General features: G+C 41.5%; 2 protein-coding genes across 3 annotated transcripts in view; one reads left to right on the top strand and one right to left on the bottom strand.

The window, feature by feature from the left end:
* EZR (ezrin) overlaps window positions 1–18,170 on the top strand; it is a 38,070-nt gene extending 19,900 nt beyond the window's left edge. For both annotated transcript variants that reach the window (XM_065833681.2, XM_065833680.2), the window contains exons 4-14: window positions 3,451–3,546; window positions 4,362–4,636; window positions 5,457–5,540; window positions 6,177–6,323; window positions 9,489–9,585; window positions 12,721–12,884; window positions 13,798–13,928; window positions 14,623–14,783; window positions 15,091–15,183; window positions 16,124–16,375; window positions 16,714–18,170. In XM_065833681.2, the coding sequence (XP_065689753.1) occupies window positions 3,451–3,546; window positions 4,362–4,636; window positions 5,457–5,540; window positions 6,177–6,323; window positions 9,489–9,585; window positions 12,721–12,884; window positions 13,798–13,928; window positions 14,623–14,783; window positions 15,091–15,183; window positions 16,124–16,375; window positions 16,714–16,878 (1,665 nt within the window). In that variant the 3' untranslated portion in view covers window positions 16,879–18,170. The remainder of the gene's footprint in view (window positions 1–3,450; window positions 3,547–4,361; window positions 4,637–5,456; window positions 5,541–6,176; window positions 6,324–9,488; window positions 9,586–12,720; window positions 12,885–13,797; window positions 13,929–14,622; window positions 14,784–15,090; window positions 15,184–16,123; window positions 16,376–16,713) is intronic.
* SYTL3 (synaptotagmin like 3) overlaps window positions 17,499–21,792 on the bottom strand; it is a 33,509-nt gene continuing 29,215 nt past the window's right edge. Inside the window, exons 14-16 of the mRNA XM_065833683.2 lie at window positions 21,438–21,546; window positions 20,334–20,539; window positions 17,499–19,057 (exon numbers count right to left, since the gene is read on the bottom strand). Coding sequence (XP_065689755.2) covers window positions 18,930–19,057; window positions 20,334–20,539; window positions 21,438–21,546 — 443 coding nt within the window. The 3' untranslated portion in view covers window positions 17,499–18,929. The remainder of the gene's footprint in view (window positions 19,058–20,333; window positions 20,540–21,437; window positions 21,547–21,792) is intronic.

The following is a 21,792-nucleotide window of genomic DNA, read 5'->3' as shown; positions in this document are numbered from 1 at the left end:
AACAATGTTAATTCCTGCTAAGTTTTTCTTGGTGTAATTTCTCATTTCAGTGAGTTAGCTAGAACTTGCTAGGCCTTGTGGCAATCATGCACGTTTCCAGTCAGAAGTACTTAAAAAACAAACAAACAAACTTGGATATAGTGAAAGGAGACAAAAACATCATAATTGCCAAACTCCACAGTACAGAATTTAGTACTACGAACTGTGTTTATTGTTAAATATAACTTTAATTCCTTTTGATTATTACTGATATGGGATAAACATCAAGTATTCATTGACTGGAAATATGGTGAAGTGTGTATGAAACCTGCATTTGGTGCTTGAACCTTCATTCACTGCTGATCACCCTCGCATCAGGGTAATTTCGTCCCCCAGTCTCTTCCAGTTTAACCCCAATCAGAGAACAGTGGTTTCATCTCTGAGGGTACAGCAATCCAAATTACTAAAAACCAGGTTTTTGAAAGCAGTGCCTTAAACTGACTGATCTAAGTACATCCCATGTTCCTTACAACAAGGATTCAACAAGGACTTTTTTTTTCCCCCGTACATTCACTGATGTTTACATCTGTTAAGAGTCAGGATCATGTCTCTAGCAGAAAAGAAATTACTCTCTTGACCTCCAGCCAAGAAGCACAAAATCCTGAGAATGTGGAAAGAGGCAAGATGTTTCAGATCCAAGATACTTCCAGTTTGCTGTCCAGGTATTTCTGGACTTCTGAAGACTCTGCTTGTTGCAGCACTTATTGCACTGTAGGGATAGAATATCACCTCATCAAGGTTTGCTCCTTATATCCTACAGCTCGGGTTTAAAACCTGTGATACAAAATTCTTTTCTGTAGTTCATACCTTGTTGGAGTGCACTTCTGCTTATCAAGAGAAACCTAAGATATAAGTGTCCAGTGCAGAACCAGGAAGGGTGAAGACTGCTCAGCTGCAGCTGCTCTAACATCTTCACTTCTGCTGTGCAAGCCTTTTACTAGGCCCTTATCTTGGATGGAGTTTACACTCAGATTAGGCATATGAAGTCAACAAGTTTTTGCAGGTATGGGGAGTGGCTGAACTTGAACTGCAGAACCACTCTGGGAGGAAAAGGGCGTTGAAGAACCAGGCTATTTTTAAAAACCACAAGATGATTTATTGGCCTGCTCTCAGCAATCAAAACTTCTCTGTCAGTGCCCTGGTGCTTTAGGCTTTGATAGTTCAAGTGTATCCTGCATGTAAGTTGAATTATAACTCCCTTTTATAGAAAAGGGAAAACAGTGGAAACCTGTGAATACTGAGTTCAGCTCCACTCAAGCCAGACCTGTGCAGAGTTCACAAACCATCTCCCAGAATACAGGCTAAAACATTCATGTCTTTGTTCTTCATACTGGAATGCAAATAGTCAAATTGTGAAGTTTAGCTTAATTACTTTCTCCGTCCTTGCCTTGAGGTTTTGGGAAAAAAACTTGAGGGGTCATGACTTCTGCAAGCTTTCTGACTTGATTTATAGGAGAAGCGTATTTTTTCTGTTGTACGGGACCTTCAGAGATAATGGCATGATAACTGCTTGATGTATGCAATCGTATTTTACCAAAGTTGCAACACTTATTTGTGCAACAGGAAGTATCACACTCGACATACCCCTGCTTTTCTGCTACATTGAGTAAAGTCTGGTTCTGACCACTCTAAAAGTATGTGTAGCTGTTAGAAGACTTGTCTATTCTGTGGTGAAATAACCCACTCTGGGGGAGAAGGGAAAAAGAATTTTAGTCAAGTAAAGGCTGAAGTATATGCAGACCCCAGCTCTTTTTAAAAGAATTTGTGGGGTTTGGTTTTCTTTGTTTGTTTGTTGGGTTGTTTTGTCTTAACATAAACTCTAGTTAGTTATAACTAGTTGCTTATGATGCTGCTGAAGTAGAATATATAAACCATAGCCTACTTAAGACAGACCGTGTCTAGCTATGAAGTTGTCTTGGTGCCTCAACTAGTAGGCACTGACCCCTTTACCATTAAAAATTGTGTTTGCTTGGTGACATTTTTTCATACTACTATGCAATTTTCTTGGTCTGCTTATACCACTAAGCTTTACAGATTGCCTGTTACTCAACAATGCCACACAAACAGTAATTCTCAGCACGTTAATCAGGATGGTGCATTTTTCCTTCTCTCTTACCAATACGGGGAAGATCTGGCTTCCAGGTACAGACTACTGGCTTCTAGGTCACCAGGAAGAAAATCTAAGGGATATTACAGCAAAAACTAATTGAGTATCCTAAAATAATTGTCTCAAGTTTGCTCTTCAGCCAGAGCGCCTGCAGCAATACTGTAAATGGGGAGGGTGAAACAGATCCTTGTTTGACATCTCAGACCTGTTGAAGCCTGTGTAACTACACCTTCTCCAGTCTGTCACGCTTTCCTAACTTGCAAAGTAGTTTTAAAAAGCTCTAGCCTTCCACTCATTTTGGCTCCTTATGCTGAGGCCCACATCACTTTTTGAGGGGCTATGCTGCAAATAATGTGAAGGAAGCGATCCAGATATGTGTGTAGTGGATCTTTTCAGATGTCAGCTCTGTCTAGGGCACAGCTTAATAGGTAGATGAGCTGGCAGCAAACTGCTGGGCTGTAAGAACAAGCAGTCAAGAGTAGGAGGAGGCTGGGAAATTGTTAGGCTATCTCTTCCACAGAGGAAAAGGAGCGTGTCCAAACAGGACTATTTTCACTAGTAAATGTGCCATCCAGTCAACAAAGGTGTTTCTGGATCTTTTGTGGGGTTAGTATTTATAATATATGACATGAAATAAAATTAAATCTGTCCTAATGTTGGGCCATTAATATATTTTGTCCTTCAAAAACTATCTCTGCATGAGTTTGAAAAAAAGATACCCTTGAGAATACTTGAAGTTTGTTTTAAATCTCAGAACCTCCCAGGGAGCTTCCTGCAGCAGCTGTGTGAAGCATCCCTCAGCTGCTTTCTCTGGCGAAATAAACTTTGGTGACTGGCAGGCAGCAGCACTTGAGCCATTAGTACTGCTAACTAGTTGTAGTTATTACTAACAGCATTACAGACTCTCACCAGCAGCTTTGGTGAGGGAAATAACTTGTCCGCTTAGTCAAGCACAGTCTTAAGAAGGGCCAGTAGACAGAAGCAAGCAGAAGCCCCACCTGCTGCCAGGGTACTAGCTGAGCAGTTGATGCTCTGTCGCTTGCCCCATTTGTCTCTCCCAGTTTCCCAGGTTCCCAGAATCATCTTCTAGGAACTGGGCGGGACAAGTAGCTTAGAATATGCCATTGCTGTCATCTACTACAACAATTGTATATCTTTGTCTGCAATATGAAATTAAGGTATGCCAGATGAGTACATTTATGCTGTTAACTGCACCTGCTGGCGATGTGGGACTTGAGGGGAGACCTGGGCCTCAAGTCAACTGTTACCTATAGTGAATTTTTTTCCTGACCTTTATGTTGCAGGTGGTTAAAACCATAGGTTTACGAGAAGTGTGGTACTTCGGTCTTCAGTATGTGGACAACAAAGGATTCCAGACTTGGCTGAAGCTTGATAAAAAGGTAATAGACTTTGGGCTAACTGCTGAACAAAGGTTAAAGCTTCCCTGATTCCTGATGTGTTATTGGCTGCAACTTTATAAACCTTGTAGGTGTTGCTGATTGTTCGTTAATTTTCTTAACTCCGGGGTTATTTTTAGAGAAAACTTTGTCACCTCCATGAGAACTGGTTGGATGAGGTGTGGCATGGTGGAAGTTTGCCCTTTTTCTCTGTGTGAATTGTAGGAAGCTTTATAGCACTTGTCAGATGTACAGCAGCAGCTTGATATAGTACTTTGTTGGGTCGAAGCAGCTGTTCTTGCTGTGTTTGGAAGAACAGCTTGGCTAGTAATGGTTTGAGTCTCCGCTTGTGCAGGATCAGTTGTTGCACTAATCAGAAAGATGGGTCACTTCAAGGCTGGGCAGTTGTAACAGTGCAGGTGCCTCTGTGTTCTTGTTTGTGGACTTGCCATTCTTCTGAGGATATGAACAGTTTTCCTTGATGGGGCAGTGAGTGACATCCCTGTGTAATGTCAGGGGCTGTTGTCTGTTGAACACATACAATACTGGATGGGTTTGCCATCTGATACAGGATGGTAAATCATTCTCCAGTGACCAAGGTTTGCTGTGCAAGCAGGATTTTACTGACACAGCTGGAAAACATGATTCATCTCCCCTCTGTTCTCGTATCAGTAGCAGCCATGATTAAGGAATGCCAGCAATGAGTTACCGGTCACTTGCCTCTTAAGGCAAATGCCCCAAGTCCCTTTTAATGTGTAACAGCATTATATTCTGTTGTTTGCAACCCTGCTCATTTGTGTTGTCGCATCTGTCCTTAGGTTTCTGCTCAAGAAATCAGAAAGGAGAATCCCCTCCAGTTCAAATTCCGCGCCAAGTTCTTCCCAGAGGATGTGGCTGAGGAGCTGATCCAGGACATCACGCAGAAGCTCTTCTTCCTGCAGGTGAAGGAAGGGATCCTCAGCGATGAGATCTACTGTCCTCCTGAAACAGCTGTGCTTCTTGGCTCCTATGCTGTGCAGGCCAAATTTGGAGATTACAACAAAGATGTGCACAAGCCTGGATATCTAAATTCAGAGCGTCTGATCCCCCAAAGGTGAAGGAGTTAGTTGATGCATTCTCCCATTTTTTGGGTGGGATTTTCATGGGGTTTTTTTGTGTTGTTTTGTTTTTTTTTTTTTTTTTAACAGGGCAAGAATTTGCATTGTACTTAAATAAAAAGTGTTTCATTGAAAGCATGATTTTTTTTTTTCATTTAGTTGAACTGTATGCATTTGAGTGTTTTCATTCTTTATTTCTATCTGTCATATTAGAGTATGTTTTTGTGATTGGATTGGTGAGGGAGAGGAAGTATACTTTTGAAATCAGCTTTTCTTTTCTAAACATTGCTGCCATGCTGGTAACTGACAGTTACCAGTCTCCTTTTTAGGAAGATAAGAGCTGCATTCAGTCAAGAAAGTGTCATCCCTGGAGAAGGTTAGGTTGTGCATCCTTAGTGGCATGTCTTGAGGCTATGTAGTCCATCCCCACACAGGATAAGTGTCTGTTATCAAGCAAATGGCTTCAGTTTACACTTCCTGATGCCACTGCAGGGTTTATAACTCCAGGAATGACACCAGTTTTTGCTTTGATTTAACCCTCTGGTGTCTGCACGTATGTGATTCTTTTGCAGTGTTCTGCTTACTGCTCTCGCATCTCTGGTCAGTGACCAGAAAGGAGTTGCAGAGATTTTTTTGTTCATTATGAATTACTTTGCTTCACAGAGTACATCACTGGCTGAGTCGTGTCTTTGTCTTGGTTTCAGTAAGGCTTTGTGGGTGGGACTGATTTTTCAGTGAGACTGTAGCAAAGATTGACATCAATGGATGCTGCAGAGCACAAAGTCTAACCTTGCTAATTTCTCTTTCTTTGTGTAGGGTGATGGACCAGCATAAACTCTCCAGAGAGCAGTGGGAAGAACGGATCCAGGTGTGGCATGCTGAACACAGTGGCATGCTCAAGTAAGTGTTCTGTATTGGTCCCTACGCCAGTCACTTTGTCACTGGTTGATTACCTTCAGCTTGCAGTTCTGCAAAAGGCTTTTGAAACAGACTACAAGACTCACCTCTGTATGGGAACTCTTGGTGTGTATTTTCTAGTCCAACATCAAATCACATGGTAGAACTCAATAGGATTTTCACATTTGTGCTGAGAACAATCTCTTGGATGACTTCCTGAAAATCCTGGACCTAGGCACAGTGTGTCAGTGATGACTCTCAGCGGGAAAAAAAAAGTACAGGTGTGCATGTAACCTTAAGTTCATTCAAAAATGTGCACTGGCAGATGAGGAAAGTTCAGGTACTAAACCTTTCCCAATGACTGTACCTTGAGACAAGGGTGAGTGCTGGAAGAGATGAATGTTGCTAATTTCCTGTCTGGAAATACTAGGGCTTTGTAAATGAGAGTACTGTGTGTGTTCATAGTTGTAATATCATAACTCCTAAAGTGAATCCCAAATGTTGAATGTTCTGTTTTAACTCTTGTGTTTGATATGTTGGTTTAGGAAAAGTTACTTGTTTTTCTTGAGGACTTTGTGCTTTCTGAGGTAATCAGATAAATGAGAAGCTAATGTCTGCTCTCCTTCCTGTCTCAACCAGAGAGAATGCTATGCTGGAATATCTGAAGATAGCTCAAGACCTTGAGATGTATGGAATCAACTACTTTGAAATCAAGAATAAGAAAGGAACTGACCTTTGGCTGGGGGTTGATGCCTTGGGACTCAACATCTATGAAAAGGATGATAAGTAAGACCTTTTTTTTTTCACTTCTGATCTCCCAGAGTGATGGCTAGTGTGGGAGCCGAGGGATATTTCTCATTTACAGGATCAGGGCAAAGTTTAGAACTTGCTTGTGTTCCACTTTTGAATCAATAGTTGAAGCTGTGCTAGGAAATACGCTTTTGTTAATATATCATTTATGCTTTCGTTACTTCCCTTTCTTTTGTAGCCTGCCCTGCTAATGCTTCCTACTATATGAAGAGGGATGTCAGTTATACAGTGCCATCTGGTAAATCCTGCACAGTTGCAGAGCTGAACCCTGAACTAAAGAGTTTACCAAACTGTTCCTTGAGTTAGGTTGCCAGGTATGCAAGCAGAGGAGACAATACAAGAACCTAGAGAGGCTGACATATCTGTGGTGTGTTTGGACATCTAAGGCCATTGCTGTCCTGAAGTTAATGATAGATGGGTGTATAACTGCCTAGTTCTGAAAAAAGACAGATTATGGGGTGGACACGAAACCGAAGCCAGATAACACCCAGAACCCAGGGAGGAGTTGATCTGTATAGTTACCATGAACAAGGAATGAAATGAGGCCTTGCTGAGGTATGCATAGTTTTAATCAGCCCTTCTGGTAAAGGCAGAGCCATTATTAATTGGATAGTAGGTGGGAAATGACAGACTAGATCTATAAGTAAACATAAAAGGAAGATGAGAACAGCTGTGTCTAAGCCTACTAGTCCTCTCTAATACTCCACAATTTAAGAATTGAAGAGGAGTTAAAATAGATATTTTTTAGATGAAGGGTTGCTGTCTGGACTGCTGCTTTTTTTTTTTTTTGCCTACATTCCTCCAAGTCTTGGTTTCATATCACTAATCTATAGCAGACTATCATTGTAATACAGAGGGGATTTCACCTGTTCTACATCTTTGCTTCCAAAAAGCTTTGAATGCAACCCAAATATTAACTGGAACTCTCTGGGGCTTCTGTTTAGATGACAAAGAGAAATGCAGTCTTTTCTGCAACACTAATACGTGCTGTCACCCATAAAACAAGGAGTGTCACTTGAAAGAAAAGTAGTTTCGCTCATGTAATACTTCAGTCTTGAATGACTGGTCTTGCTATGTAACCATGGTCACACAAACAGGTTTTTCGAGCTGCAGAAGCAGACAGAATATAGCCCTTGACTCTGAAGAGCTATCAAGAGCGTTTGCAAAACAAATACAGAGCTGGAATAAATTGCTTGTTTCTGCTGTAACTCTTGCTACTATGTAATTAAGTCTTTTGAGCAGATATGTGGACTAGAAAAATGGTAATTTGTACTTTACCTCTGGTTTGTACGTGCAAAATTTGGGGACTGGGGCAAAGGTGAAAAAGCAACCATTTCATTGTTGAAGTTCAACCTGAGCAGAATGAGACTCTGCTATAGTTGTGCAAGCCTCCATACTACAGTGTCTGTCAGTGTCACACTTTGAGGTATTTTCAAGGTCTTTTTTTTAAATGCAGTAAAAAGAAGAGCCTGCAATAGAATTTATTAATAAGTGAATTATTTTAGTTGTCTGTCATACTGGGTTGAAACTGTTATCTAGGGTTGAAACTCTTAAGACAGTATGATAGAGGCTGAAGTAATTACTTAATCTTAGTCTAATCAAATTTCATTACAGTTTTTACTTAATGCTACATACGCACACACACACAGTTGCATAATCTTGCAGTTGAGTTAAAGGTTATGGGATGGTGAGTTCTGAAGAGGATGTTAATTCTTGATGTCTGATTTAAAACTAATCAAGGTTTTTGTTGTGTGCTTGGGCCCAGCGAAATCATACTATGTAGTAGCTTTCCATCTTTGTGATAATGAGGCACATTCTTCCAAAATTGCCAGTTTTTTCCTTATCCATTGAACTCCATAGAAAAGATTCTTACAGAGCTCAAGTAGTTCACCATGATGATATACACTTGTCTCAGTGCTAAACATTAAATACTTGTGTCTTCAAACCATTTACTAGAAATAATTATCAGCACTTCAGTGTGCATCAGAGACACATATGTTGGAGGGGTTAGATAATAACAAGATGATGTCTTGTTGGTATTATCATTTATCTAAGACAGAATTCTTCATCATGAGCTGCCTTCTCTAGAGAATATACCCTCTCTTATTAAAAGAAGAATAACAGAATAATAATGTGATATTAAACATAAAAATTGGAATATTTGGTTGGGGGAATTAAATAAATTAGTTACAGTCAAATATGCAAGTCCTTGTAATGTTGGAACTTACTGCAGAGCTGGGCAGGTTTGTAAGGGTGAAATACTGGAATAGCTCAGAAACATTTGATCTCATGAATAACTTGATGCTTTTTATATGCAAGAGTCCAGAGAAATTAAAGCAGAGGAAAATCTCAGGTGATTAGTGAAGCTTAAAGAAGTAATTTTAGCCAAAGCAGCAGACCTGAACTCCTCAGCAGCGAGGAGGAGTGGGGAGTCTGACTCTTGCCCTTGCTTCGTAGGGCTGCTTTCCAGTAGGAGAGAGCCACGTGGCACAGCTTCTTGCATGACCAACATATAAAGTTCTGCTTCATGACCAGTGGGATGGGCTGAACAGGGCTCTTTGTTGCCAGCCTTGCCTCTAATCTGTGGGAGAAAACAAAAGACAAGAAATCTGCTTCTCCCAACTGTGTTTGTGCCTGTCCAGCACTTCTAGTAGTGAAGGCAGCACAGAGCTGACGGGGCTGGCTGTAATGCAGCAGGGTAGAGTTCTCTGTGGGTGCGGGGAGGTGTGGTGAACAGCTGAGTTACTTTGGCTTATGCCTCCTGTGATGTACAAGAAGCCTCCTGGAAGCACAGCACATACGCCTGAAGTCTTCATGCTGGAAGTTTTAGGTCATGATTTCAAAGAAATGAACTAAAGACAGGTGTTTGGTAAAGCTGAGTGTGTGGCTTTGGTAGAAACCATCCCTGTTGCAGAGCCGGAGGTCATCAGGTGGCTGGTCACAATGAGAAGAGACTATGAGGGAAGTGACTGGACATCTTTCCCTATTTACTCCCTGTGGGGTTTTGGTTCAACTGCTGTCTTCTCTCTGTTGGGATAGCCATGTGAAGTGTTGCATCCCACAGAGTCTGTGTGTTAGAAGCAATGTGGGGAAGAAAATGTTCATTGCAGCATCTCTTAAAAATATTTCCCTTCTTTCCAGACTGACTCCAAAGATTGGGTTCCCCTGGAGTGAAATCAGAAACATCTCATTCAATGACAAGAAGTTTGTTATAAAGCCTATTGACAAGAAGGCACCTGTAAGTATATCTAGAATGGATTCCTGAATGCTGCATATGAACAACTAATACTGTTTAATCTCAAAATAAAGTAGTCTTTGGAGAGGAGAAAGCTACAGATTTCTAGATGTAAAATGAGCTTTAGTATTAATATGTAGGGTGTATTTGGAGCTGTCTGGTTTTCTGTGCAGCATAAATAAAGGGCTTATGTTGGTATCTAATGTAGAGAAAGACAAGGATTTTACAACAGCAGAGTCCTTTTTTCTGGGTAGCCTTATGCTTAAATCTGAGATTCTTTGCTAGCTGTGAGTCTTCTGTGTAGTCACAGACTGAGACTAGTCCTCTCCCCATTTCTTTCAGTGCATGGAGGTAGATGGGTAACTTTGTTGTTGTTGTTATTTTAAAAAAAAGTCATAAAAGTCATTCAAATGCTGCTGCAAAACTACATAGACACATGTGGCTTCACATCTTAATACTCACTACTCACTTCCATGTCACTGAAAGAGCAGAAGCCAGTTAAGGACCATGGTGTTCATTGACCTTCTTGAATACCAGGGTAAATGGCAAGGATATGATTTCTGTGGCAAACCGAAATGTGAATGTTGCTTCTCAATACTTACAAACATGTTTTCAGATTTATTTTAGTGAAGAATTAGCAACTTACTTTGACCTGTGGAGAACATAAAAGTGGAATAACTGGTGTAGGTGGATCTCATTTGTCAGTCTTGTGAAACTATTGGAATAGTTAAAAAAGGCCTCCTTCTCTTCCCCCACCCCAGTACTTGGCCTTGGTGGGTAAGTCCAGTCCTCAGAAATAATGAGCAGTTTGATTTTGGCAAAGAGTGGTGGTTTATAAATCTCTTTAAGAGAAAAAGATCCTCCCAGTGGTTTAAAGGATACTCACATGGTGTGTGGCAGGGCTTTCCTCCAGATTAACACCCTGGAGTGTAGGGGAAGAGGAGCTGCTTTTTGTGATGCTGTTAGTGAAAAGCAACAAAGCTCCTCAGGTATAGAAAGCTGGTTGGTCAGGCATGCTCCTCCCAATAGAAAGACCCCTTGGACATGTTGTATGCATTACAAAGTTATTAACATCCTGTTTATGGGTCGCATCTTTCCATCTACTCCCCAACAGTAAATCTGAGTTTGAAATGGGAGACTTGCAAGAGGCTGATACAGAAAGCCATTAACACTGAAAAACTCAGTTACGTTTCTTCCCTCAATTGTCCTTTTGCCTCTGGGTGGTGTTACGTTTAAAGCCAGGCCTAAAAGAAATATTTATCTGGACACTAATTCTGAGCATCCAGGAAGTTGTCTGGACCTTTTCATATGCTTGTGGCTCCTTTTTAAAAGGCAAGTATTATAACAAAAGCAAAATACTGAGTGCACCCAAGATGTGGGTTGGAAGCTCCACTTTAATTTGAAGGATTCTGTGTGTTCATGTTTAAGTGGACACTAATGTAATGGGTAGAGTCCTGGGGCACCTTGCCCAGAATAAGCTTTTTAATTTTTAGGCCTGTCTGCCCACATACTCCAACATCTTCAGCTTGTTTTCTTTCAGATATCAAGCTGTGATGCTCCCAGTTCTATGAAACAAGGGGGCAGCTGGGGATGAGGAAAGGGGGGCAATTTTTTTATCTTCTTATATGAATGTTTTGTCCCTTGGTCATGGCCTTAAATGACAAAGGCAAGTGCACTGTCCGTGCCCTCAGTATTTACTTCCACATAGGTGAACCTTGCCTCAAGACAGGACCTGGTCATCATAATGTACCCAAACTGCTTGTTTTAAAAGTCACTTATCAGAAGTAAGAGGCTGGCTGAATAGCTGAAGGTACAGCTGGCAGTGCTGGACTTGTGCAGCTCAGAATGGCTCTGGCAGAACTTGGTGGGAGAGCACAACACACCACGCTGATTGCGTCTCTTGCAGTTCAGAATGCAAATTACGAAAATGCGCTGAAGAAAATGAGTCTTTGTCAGCATATTCCTATTCATCTTAATAGTACTTGGAGCGCTTATCATTGCTTCTAGTATGACCTCTAGTTTTTTCCAGAGATAGCGACAACTTGTGCTTCTGAGCTCAGGCAGTTAAAACACGATCCCTGCTGCTGTGCAAAAGTGTAGGGCTTCTGTGTGCCCTTATTTCCACCTCTTGCTAACAGCGAGGCACTGCACAGGGGGTTGTGCTGAGGAATGGAACTGGTTTATGGTGGTAATGTGGCAGCTTGGCCACTGCCCATGTCACTGTCCACATAATACACAAAAAAGGCACAAAGATGCAGAGTTTTTTCACTGTGTAAGTTCAGATTGCATTGTAAACATATGTGTGGTTGTGGACTCAGAAAAATTGTCAGGTAATGAACTTGGCCCTCTGTATCCCTTTCTTAGCAGGCTGATTTCTAGAAGATCCAACACAATGTGTAGTTTCTGTAAAACCTTGGTTATAACACAGGCAATAAGAAATTTGGGGATGTTCTTTTTGCAGAACCAGAAATTTTGGAATATCTTGTGTTTTCTTACTGCCTGCAACCCAGTGTTCAAAATAACTGGTATATTTGGTGGTTGAAAATAAAATAGCTTTCATTTGATGCTTTTGTAACAGCCTAGGCCAACTCAACTAGGAAATGCCATGGAGATGAAAGAATGATACTGGAAGGTATTTCTGCATGGGTGGGGATTTCTTTTCTTTCTCTGAAAAAACACAGATGGTGCCTCAAATATTGATTCAAATAGATCAAGCAATTTTACAAAGTTACTTAAATAATCTGCAGTACATTTTTAGTTTCATGCTTTATCTTTCAGTCATAAACCCATGCAAACTTAAAAACCAAGTACTCAATACCAGTGGTCTGTGAGTTGCCGAGATGGTTGCCTGCCAACCCAGAATCTTCTGCAACATTTCCAAACTCCACAGTTTCCTTTAAATGGAAATATTTGAGACTTCTAGAAAAAGCATTTTTTAGAGAAAATAAATAGAGTAACTTGTCAATTCTATGTAGACTTGAAATGGATAATATAAATAACAATTGTTTTGGCTTCAGATGATGTTGGCAGTCCCTGCTGCTACCTTTAAATGGCCTTTGGCAAGATGAACTGTCTGCAGCTAGCTGGGAGAGGAGAAAGCCTGCTTGAAAAACTGACTGTGCTGTGTCTCTCTTCTAGGACTTTGTGTTTTATGCCCCCCGTCTGAGAATTAACAAGAGGATCCTGCAGCTCTGCATGGGCAACCATGAACTGTATATGCGGCGCAGGAAGCCCGACACCATTGAGGTGCAGCAGATGAAAGCCCAGGCCCGGGAGGAGAAGCACCAGAAAAAACTGGAAAGGTGAGCGTGACTGTGGAGAGCGGGGACAGGGTGGCAGAGATAAATGACACCAAACTGCCGAGGTTCAGCAGGCAGTGGTACCTGCCAGGCAGCAGCCAGTAACGTGGGTTGTGCTTAGGTGAGGTATGAGCCATCCCATGTTCACAAGGCCTGTGTGTGGCCCCAGAGCTCTGGCTTACAGGGCAGCAGGATTGTGTTACTCCTCTGTCTCCGGCCTCTGGCCTGCTCATCTGAGTTGCAAGAGAAGTGTGCAAGCAAAGGTGCCGCAGGCTCCTGTGTGGTGGTGCACAGCTAGAGAGGGGTTCTCCTGGTTCTTGAGTTTTAGAACCTGATCTGTGTGTTAGACCATGGGATGGTTGGGTTTAAGGGAGGTACCTTCACAGGGCGCATGTGTGTATGCTGCAAAGAGAGAAGAGGGCACTGGGAGACCTCTTACAGGCAAGGAAAAAGGATTAGCAATTCCATCGGACTTCTGCCACTGGCTGCAGGTTGCTTATGATTCAAGAAATCGTGTTGGTTTTCTCCTGTATTTGTGGCTTGTTTGTCTTCATTCCCTCAGTGTTCTTGTTTTTATACCCCATTCAACTTTCCTTATGACAGAAGTAACAAAATTAAATCTCCTCTGCTGTGCGGTACAGGGTCCTGGTTTTCTCTCTCTGCATCTGTTAGCTAGTTGATGTTCTAAATTTCCGTGGTGGGCAACAAAAATACAAATGCTTTTATGAAATGGGGATATCCAGAACTTAGCAAAAATTCTGAAGTGATGAAGGAACAAACTGTATGTATTTGTTTTGTGGCTCTGGTTTTGTGGCAGTCACTTCCATTGAACTGTTTGGAGAGATGCCCAGCCAGCTTTCCTGGCTGTAGTTTCGGTCTGGAAGTGAGTTTCAAGCATGAAATCTGTTTCTAACAGGGAACAACTAGAAAATGAAAAGAAGAGGAGGGAGACAATTGAGAGGGAGAAAGAGCAAATGTTGAGGGAGAAGGAAGAGCTGCTGGTGAGGCTACAAGAATATGAGGTGAAGACTCAGAAAGCAGAGAAAGGTAAAGTACTTGTGCTGACTGACGAGACCATGTGTATTGTGCCCCACAGAAGGGTTATATGTGTCCCTGCCTACACCTACCCTAAATCTGATGACACTGGGATCTCTTGGCAAGGTGTACTAATATCTGCCTATGTGGATAAATACAGACATGAACATGCACTGCTGAGATCATCCAAAGCATGAAAGTAGCATAGTATCTGCTGATTGTATTATATTTGGGAACTGAAGGGCAGAAACTCTGCTTTCCTCTGTTGCCAAGAGGGTTTCAGTTGTGTGGCCTCTTCCAGCAGTGAGCAAGAGTTCTGCTCTCAAGAACTTTGTACTTTACTCCTAACAGAAATAGTACTTTGGGAAGAAATCTTTCCAGTGAAACAGAAGCTTCTGTTTCAATGCACAGATTAGCACACTGGAGACAGCAACATCTGGTCCCTGCAGTAAACTGTTAATTAAGGGCAGCAGAATCATGTCAGTGTTACAGATTTCAGTGCAAAGACCTTGCAGAAGATTTCATTATAATGAGCACCTGACTACTTCTAAATTCAGTTACTTAATGTATTATGCAAATAATTACTTTGAGGTGCACAGTGAAGGGATATTGCAGGCTGGAGTCAAGCGCTTGTCGTGACTTGTGCAGTTAACCCTTCACTTTGACCAGGCTTGTGGACTAACTGCATTGAACTGTCTTTTTCCAGAGCTCTCGGATCAGATCCAGAGAGCCATTCAGCTGGAGGAGGAAAGGCGACGAGCCCAGCAGGAAGCAGAACGCCTGGAAGCTGATCGCTTGGCTGCTCTACAGGCCAAGGAAGAGCTGGAGAGACAAACTATGGACCAGATAAAGAGCCAGGAGCAGCTGGTAAGACCAGTGATTTTGAGGATCAGATATACAGGCATGTTACTATGCCCTTTGGTAAGGCAAAGCGTTGTTCTCCGGGGAAAAACGGTGCTGTGAAGTACTAGGACCTGTGATAGCATCATTGTGGCACTGGTTTCTGTCATGAGCAACCTACTTGTTCTTAATTTTCTATTCAGTCTTTATTACAGTGGAGTGTAACACTTGGGTCTTTTCTCAGTCAGCAGTGTTTTGTTGTTGTGTTTGGGGTTTTTTGTTGTGTTTTTTTATTTTGAAGAGTTCTTATAGTTCGAGCTTTATTATTCAACAGGCTACAGAGCTTGCAGAGTATACAGCCAAGATTGCACTTCTTGAAGAGGCAAAGAGGCGTAAAGAGAGTGAAGTTGAAGAGTGGCAAATCAGGGTGAGTATTTGCTTTAAAGCTACTCTGCAATTCTACACTTGAGCAGTGTACCGGGGTGCTTAGCATTGTATGACTTCTCTGAACATGTGGAGACAAACATCTGTACACCTGTAGAGAAGGGCAGACTTGTAATGAGTGTGCAATATGCCTGCAAAACACCTTTCTTCCAGCAAGCCTTCAGTCACCATTCAAAGTGGAAGCCTCTATAAGACCTAAAAATGTACTCATTGTCTTGGAGCCATGGAGGGCAAGGGGTGCAAGTATAAATGATGCATTTAATCCATGATGTAATGTCTGAAAACATTGTATCAGTTGACAAGGCACTGCAAATGCAGCTGCACTGCAGGTCCTGGTCTTGAGGAGTGTGTCCTGTTGTTAGTGGCTTCCTGGTGCCTGGGTGGAGAGAGTTGAATAATTCGATGCACTAAAACCAAAACTAAGCCATGCAAGGCCCAAAGTTCCTGGTGCTCCCAGTGCCCTGTAAGCAGCGCAGCAGGCTGCAGGGGTGGGCAGGACCACTGAAGCAGCCAGGGAGCTGACTGCCTCATGCATAACTGCGTTAAAAATGCCAACTTGGGAAGCTGAGTTCTTGCTCTTTGGAACCCATATTTACAGCCTACAGCTCTTCAGATGGAGAACAGGATAAAGACAACTGTAGCTTCTCTCAGAACTATTTTTCCTAGACTGTGTTTTACTGGAAGAATATTCTTTGTTCAGATCCCCTCTACACTGCACAGTGGATGATTATAGCATCAGTAGCAAAGAAAAAAGATGTTCTGTGTAAGACTGTAACAGTCATGTCAGCTGCAGGGATTTAATTCCTCTTTCTTGCTTTTCATAGTAGATTGATAAAACTGGGAAGGATAAGCACTGAAGTGTTCATTAAGCTGGTTCAAAGCAAGAAATGCAGGAAAATATTTTTTTTCACTCTTTCCCAAAGGCCAAGGAAGCCCAGGAGGATCTGGTAAAGACAAAGGAGGAGCTACAGCTGGTAATGACTGCTCCGCCTCCACCCCCACCGCCTGTCTATGAGCCAGTGAACTACCATGTCCATGATAACTTGCAAGATGAAGGATCTGAGTACTCTGCCTACAGCGCAGAATTCTCCAGCGAGGGGATCAGGAACGACCGCAATGAGGAGAAACGCATTACAGAAGCGGAGAAGAATGAACGTGTGCAGAGGCAACTGATGGTAAGGATGTTGGGAGGAGGCAGAGTAATTGAAACAATCATTTCTGGAAAACAGGTCATTTAACCACTTGGTTAAGCATACAGAGCATGATAGTTTCTCTTTGTTTACATTTCTTGTAGGCACTTTGAATTAAATATGAGGTATACAAGGATTAATCTCATTGCTCAGGTGTTGAGATTACTTACATCACCTATAGTGTTTATGGAAAGCATGTGTTGTATCCATATCACTGATCTGGCCAGTCATCTAACAACCATCAGCTCTCACCAAAGAACACTGCCGTCGTGAGCCAAAAGTTTCTCTTCTATAATCTGTATTTAATGTTTTTTGTATTGCAGGCGCTGACAGATGAGCTGGCCCAGGCTAGAGATGAAAATAAGAGGACCCACAATGATATTATCCACTCGGAGAACATGCGACAGGGACGTGACAAGTACAAGACGCTGCGGCAGATCCGGCAAGGCAACACCAAGCAGAGAATTGATGAGTTTGAGGCGATGTAATGATGCTTATAACAAGAAGGCAGGACTGTGGGAAAGGCAGATCTTAATGCTGTGGTGTTTTGTTTTTTGTTTGTTTTTCCTGAGGAGGGGTCACTGTATGACATTTAACAAATGCTCTCTAAACCCAGAGGTGTTTGAATCTCCCTTTTATTCCATACCTTCTATTAGATTTGGTGTAGTTAAAAACTCATCATACCACTGATCCTGGTACCTTGCTCATGCCTTTGCCTAGTGCCAAAAGGCCTTATGTCATATCTCTTTTTAAGCAAGACAAATTTTAATAGGCCGTGCTTCTAGTTGAAGATACGTGTCCTGTGCAGGTGCTGGATTCAGCCTGGTCTAACAATAAGCAGCTGTGGGTGAATTTTGTGCCATATGCCTTTGTATTATTAGTTACATCATAAAGTCCAGCAGTTGAGAAGACAGGTTGTTGAACTGGAGATCTGCAAGTACCTTGTATACGCTATTTTTCTTCTTTGGTCTAGATGCCCATGTTTTCCCCCCACCCCCACACACAAAAGAACTGACAACACCTCAGAACCACTTTGTGTAGAAATTAGGCTTTTTCTGATTACTGTTCTCACCTGGAGAAATTCTGCAGTGATGGCTCAGAAGTGTGGCATGGGGACACTGACACCCTCCTCACATAACAACTAGGCAAATACTCTGGAATCTAATACACTACTGTGTTTGCATTCCAGCTTCATTACTGATCAGTTATAGTGTAGTATTTATATATATATATACACACAAAACATGCAATATGTGCATGCAATACTAGTTTAAAGGGAAATAGTTTTGTTCTGTATATTTTGTTACTTTTCAGATTTAATAAGACTTGCATCTGTAAAAATGCCTAAACAACACTGTAGTCTGATACAGTGCAGCTGATTATTTGCTCTAAAGCATTATTTGTAAAGATCATTTTTTACTTAATAAAAATTGTTATATGTACACATGATCCAATATATACAATTTTACTGCGCCTATTTTTCTAACAAATTTTCTAATTTTTTTAAATGTTTGATTTAAAGTTTCAGACTCCAAAAATGAAGGGACTGCTTGTTTATATCACAGTTGTATTCTCTCTAGCAGAGAGCATTTTTGTGACCATTCCTTCCCCACTAATCTCCCCCTTTCCTTGAAAATCTGTTAAAAAGTGAGATACACTATGTTGTCAGCTCTTCTCTTCCATTTACAACACCTATGCTGCTTGATACTTGAGTTGAATCTTGTGTGGTTTTTAATTTGCAGCAGCAAATATCTAAATAAAAGATCTGCAAAGTAACAAAGGACTTGGAGTCAAGTGTTTCTTGTGCAGGGTACATTTCGCATTAGGTGTGCTACTGCACTTTTAGTTCCTGAGCTTAGCATAAGGACTTAAGAGTTCAAGACACAGAGATCCTTAAAAACCACACTGACCTGGAAAGGTGCCTCACTCCTCCTGCTGAGGAAGAATTTACACATTTTAAGGGGTTTTAAGCACTGCGATACAGCTCACATTTGCAAGGCATGTGGCCAGAGGTTTTTAGGGTAATGTGAAGTAAAAGTTGCACTGTAGATAATTCTGAAGCACAGACATGTTAGCATCACTCACATGCAGCAAGTAGTTAAAGATAAGCTAGTTTTCAATTCTCTCTGAACATGTATTAAAAAAAAAATCACGATCGGACCAAAAGTATGTTAACTTTCTTAAGGTAACAGTTATTTTCTCTAAGAGGTATTCTTGGGATTAAATTACTGTTCTGCAGTGCCCAGAAATGGGAAAAAACTGCATATCATCTGGCTGGTGTTGCCTTGTCAGCATTTCAAACTGAGTTTGTCACTCCTGAAGAAACAATACATTAAGCCACAGACCCAGGTAACAAAACCTTAACTTCTCACAAACAGAACCTTCAGAATGTCACACACTTCGAAATGTATAAGTCTGTTCCCCAAAAGATGGAGCAGGTACTGTTGCAGTGCACCTTCCCCCCAGACCTGAAAGGTATGTGCCATTTGAGTTTAAAACATTACACACAGGGAAGGAAAAGTTGTGCAGTGATCTCTCATCATTTAAAGTTTTCCTTATTTGAATGCAGTACAAGCATAAAGTCCATCCATGTGTTTGGGCTGTGGAGCATCTCCTGCCATTGGAGCACAGACTGAGAAACAAGGTCTGTAGAGCCAAATGATTCCTCTGCAAAAAAGCAAAAGGAAAGGTCACAGAGTTACTTTTCACTTGGCCTTACCCAACTTCTGGCCCAGTTGACCAGGAAACAACCAACCTGCTTTTCCCATTTTTATAGCAATTTCAGCTGTTCTGTATCTCCAAAGGGATTAATTGCAATAAATTGCAGTTATACTTTTGAAGCATTATTTACACTTTGTTAAACTAAGATCACTCTCAGCCTGCAGCGAAGAAAGTTTTTGGTTGTATGACCAAAAGCAGAGGAGCAAGCATGCACACTAAATACAGCAGCATGGCACGAAACCACCTGCTTCAGTTCATCTCCAGTGACTGTAACACTTTACTAGGCTTAGGGCTGGGATAGTTGTCTTCACGCAGAAGCAGGTAGTCCCTGCTCTAGCAAAAAAGGAAAATGTTGGGAAGGACAATCAAAAGCAGCTCCTGAGGAAGCCTGCACAGCACCAAGTTATTCCTAGTGATAATACTCCTCCAAAGTGCACATTGATACCATAATGAAGTGACTGAGCCTCAGTCTTTTTGAGCCTTTTGTCTCAAACACTGAAACAAAGTGCTTACACTCAGCAAAGACGGGGTGAGAGACTCCATCGGACAGCTTTCAAGCTACACCATTTCCCTGCTCAACTACCAGTTAAACCAGGCCCATTCAAGGAGCAGAGGGTTTCTCAGAAATTTCTCAGACTTGTGAAAGGGGGGGGTCACTGTTATGTTAGAATGGGGCCCAAAACTCAGACATGCAATAGCCGGTTCTGAGCAAGTTTCACTTTCCTTCTCTCCCATTGATTTGTGGATGTAAAATAATAAGCACAAATATAAGCAAGGTTGGAGTTTACTAGATCGTTAGATCTTGTGCATCCTTTTGATGAGAAAGTGTTTAAAATTAGCGTAGTTGTAGAAAACAGCCCAAGGAATTCTTAAAAAATACATAGAGAGTTCTAGATGAGTTGACTCCACCCAGCTTCTCTGTGCCTGTCTTTTGCATGGCCAGGCTCTGACCCTAGAAGTTACCATACTACCAAATGACTTTCCTGAAAGTTCTCATTGACAACCTCGAGCTTCTGCACAGACTTGAACTAAAACATGTGCATCAGTCCTTGCAGGATCAAAGCCCAAAGATTGCAAGTTGCTTAGGACAGGGGCTGGACCTGTATGTGTAGGCACATAACAGCTGGTAATAAACAGAACAGTATAAATATTATTATTTAGAATGTAAAGTAAATGAACTTTTTCCCAAATTACCTTCAATTTTTAGTGATAAATAACTTACTTGCACCAAGCTTGGCTCCTCCTAGAAACTGATCACTTGAGCTGAAAGCTGACTGGTCCCAGACAGTCAAGTGTAGACATGATTGCTGTAGCTGAGCTGGGGTAACACCATCAAAGACAAACAAGTGTTTCCACTGGGGACAGGCTTCTTTCTTCAGGACAGGAGACTTGCGCTTTACCTCCACTTGGTCTGGAAGAATAAGACAACTTCCCCAAAACAATGAGAGTTCAGTGAGGTTACTGATTTCTCAACCAGAAAATGGAACATTTGCAGTAATCAACGAGGGCCCTTTGGTTTGCCTTAAACAGCAAAAAAGTTCAGCTCAAGTGCAAGGCAGAACATGGTCCTCGTGTGTTTATCTTGGGGCTTGCTCTTTTTCTTGTCTGCCTTCAATGTAGGTATAAGTAAACTCTTCTGGTCTGCTTTTCCTCCGCTGTCACTGACTGCTGAGGAAGTCTTTACTCCCCATTCTGTTATCCCATGCTGCCCCAAGCCTGCCTTTCAGTAGATAAAATGCTCACCCCTTTCACTGAACAGACATTCCACAGCAGATGAAATGGCTTTATGAGATGTTCTAAGTGTACCTCAGTATCCTACTCCCAATGGCATCTGACAGTAAAAAAGTAAGATGATCCCACATACAAACTATCAGTGCACTGAAGAAAAATTCAGTCCCCTCCTCTTTTAAAATGTGTAGAATGAAGGGGATAAAAGTTTCCTTTTTAATGTATCCAAAGCGATATTCAATTCTGCAAAGGCATAACTGAAAATAGGAATGAAAATACCCTCTTGATTTGCACTACCTTTTTTCCCTATCCTAATATCTAAAAGCAGATACTAAAAATCTAGAGTTTACTATTTTAAGTGACATCAGTAAGTTCCGAAGTGCCATTCAGGACTCAAAGAGCAAGTGGGACCCGTTACCACCCTGCTGAGTGCTGCTGTTATGCAGACACTCAAATATCACCATTACAAGGAAATCTGACTAAGAATGTGGACAATGCCACTTTCACATGCCAGTCTTCTGATGAAAACATGTTAATACATACTTTTCTACAGAAAGTGAGGGACATTTGCTGTTGAAATGTTAGGTTTCATACATACCCTTTAACAAATAAGTTTGGCATTCCAGTAGATCTCAGCATGGGCAAGTTCTTTGCCCCAAATATCATAACCTGAAGCTGGCAGTTGGGAACTCCTTGGTCTTTCTTTCCTGAAACAGGAGCATTCATCACATGAAATAACCAGTTAGTTCGGCTGATAGCTTAAGATGCTGCTATGAGTAAGTAGGAACATGGCTAAGCAGTACTACTGAGGTAAGGACTCATAGTGCTGTATTAGGATCACTTTAAAGATTTTAACCTGCTTGTATGGTGTGTGATGCCTTAAAAAAAAAAAAAAGCAATGAGTAGCAGGTTGCTTTGTGATTCTGATTCGAAACACAGATTTCTGTTGTATT

Source organism: Patagioenas fasciata, chromosome 3, assembly GCF_037038585.1.
Source record: "Patagioenas fasciata isolate bPatFas1 chromosome 3, bPatFas1.hap1, whole genome shotgun sequence".
NCBI classification, from domain to species: domain Eukaryota; kingdom Metazoa; phylum Chordata; class Aves; order Columbiformes; family Columbidae; genus Patagioenas; species Patagioenas fasciata.
The sequence above is the reverse complement of the archived record's forward strand: the minus strand, read 5'-3'. Positions and strand labels throughout refer to the sequence as shown.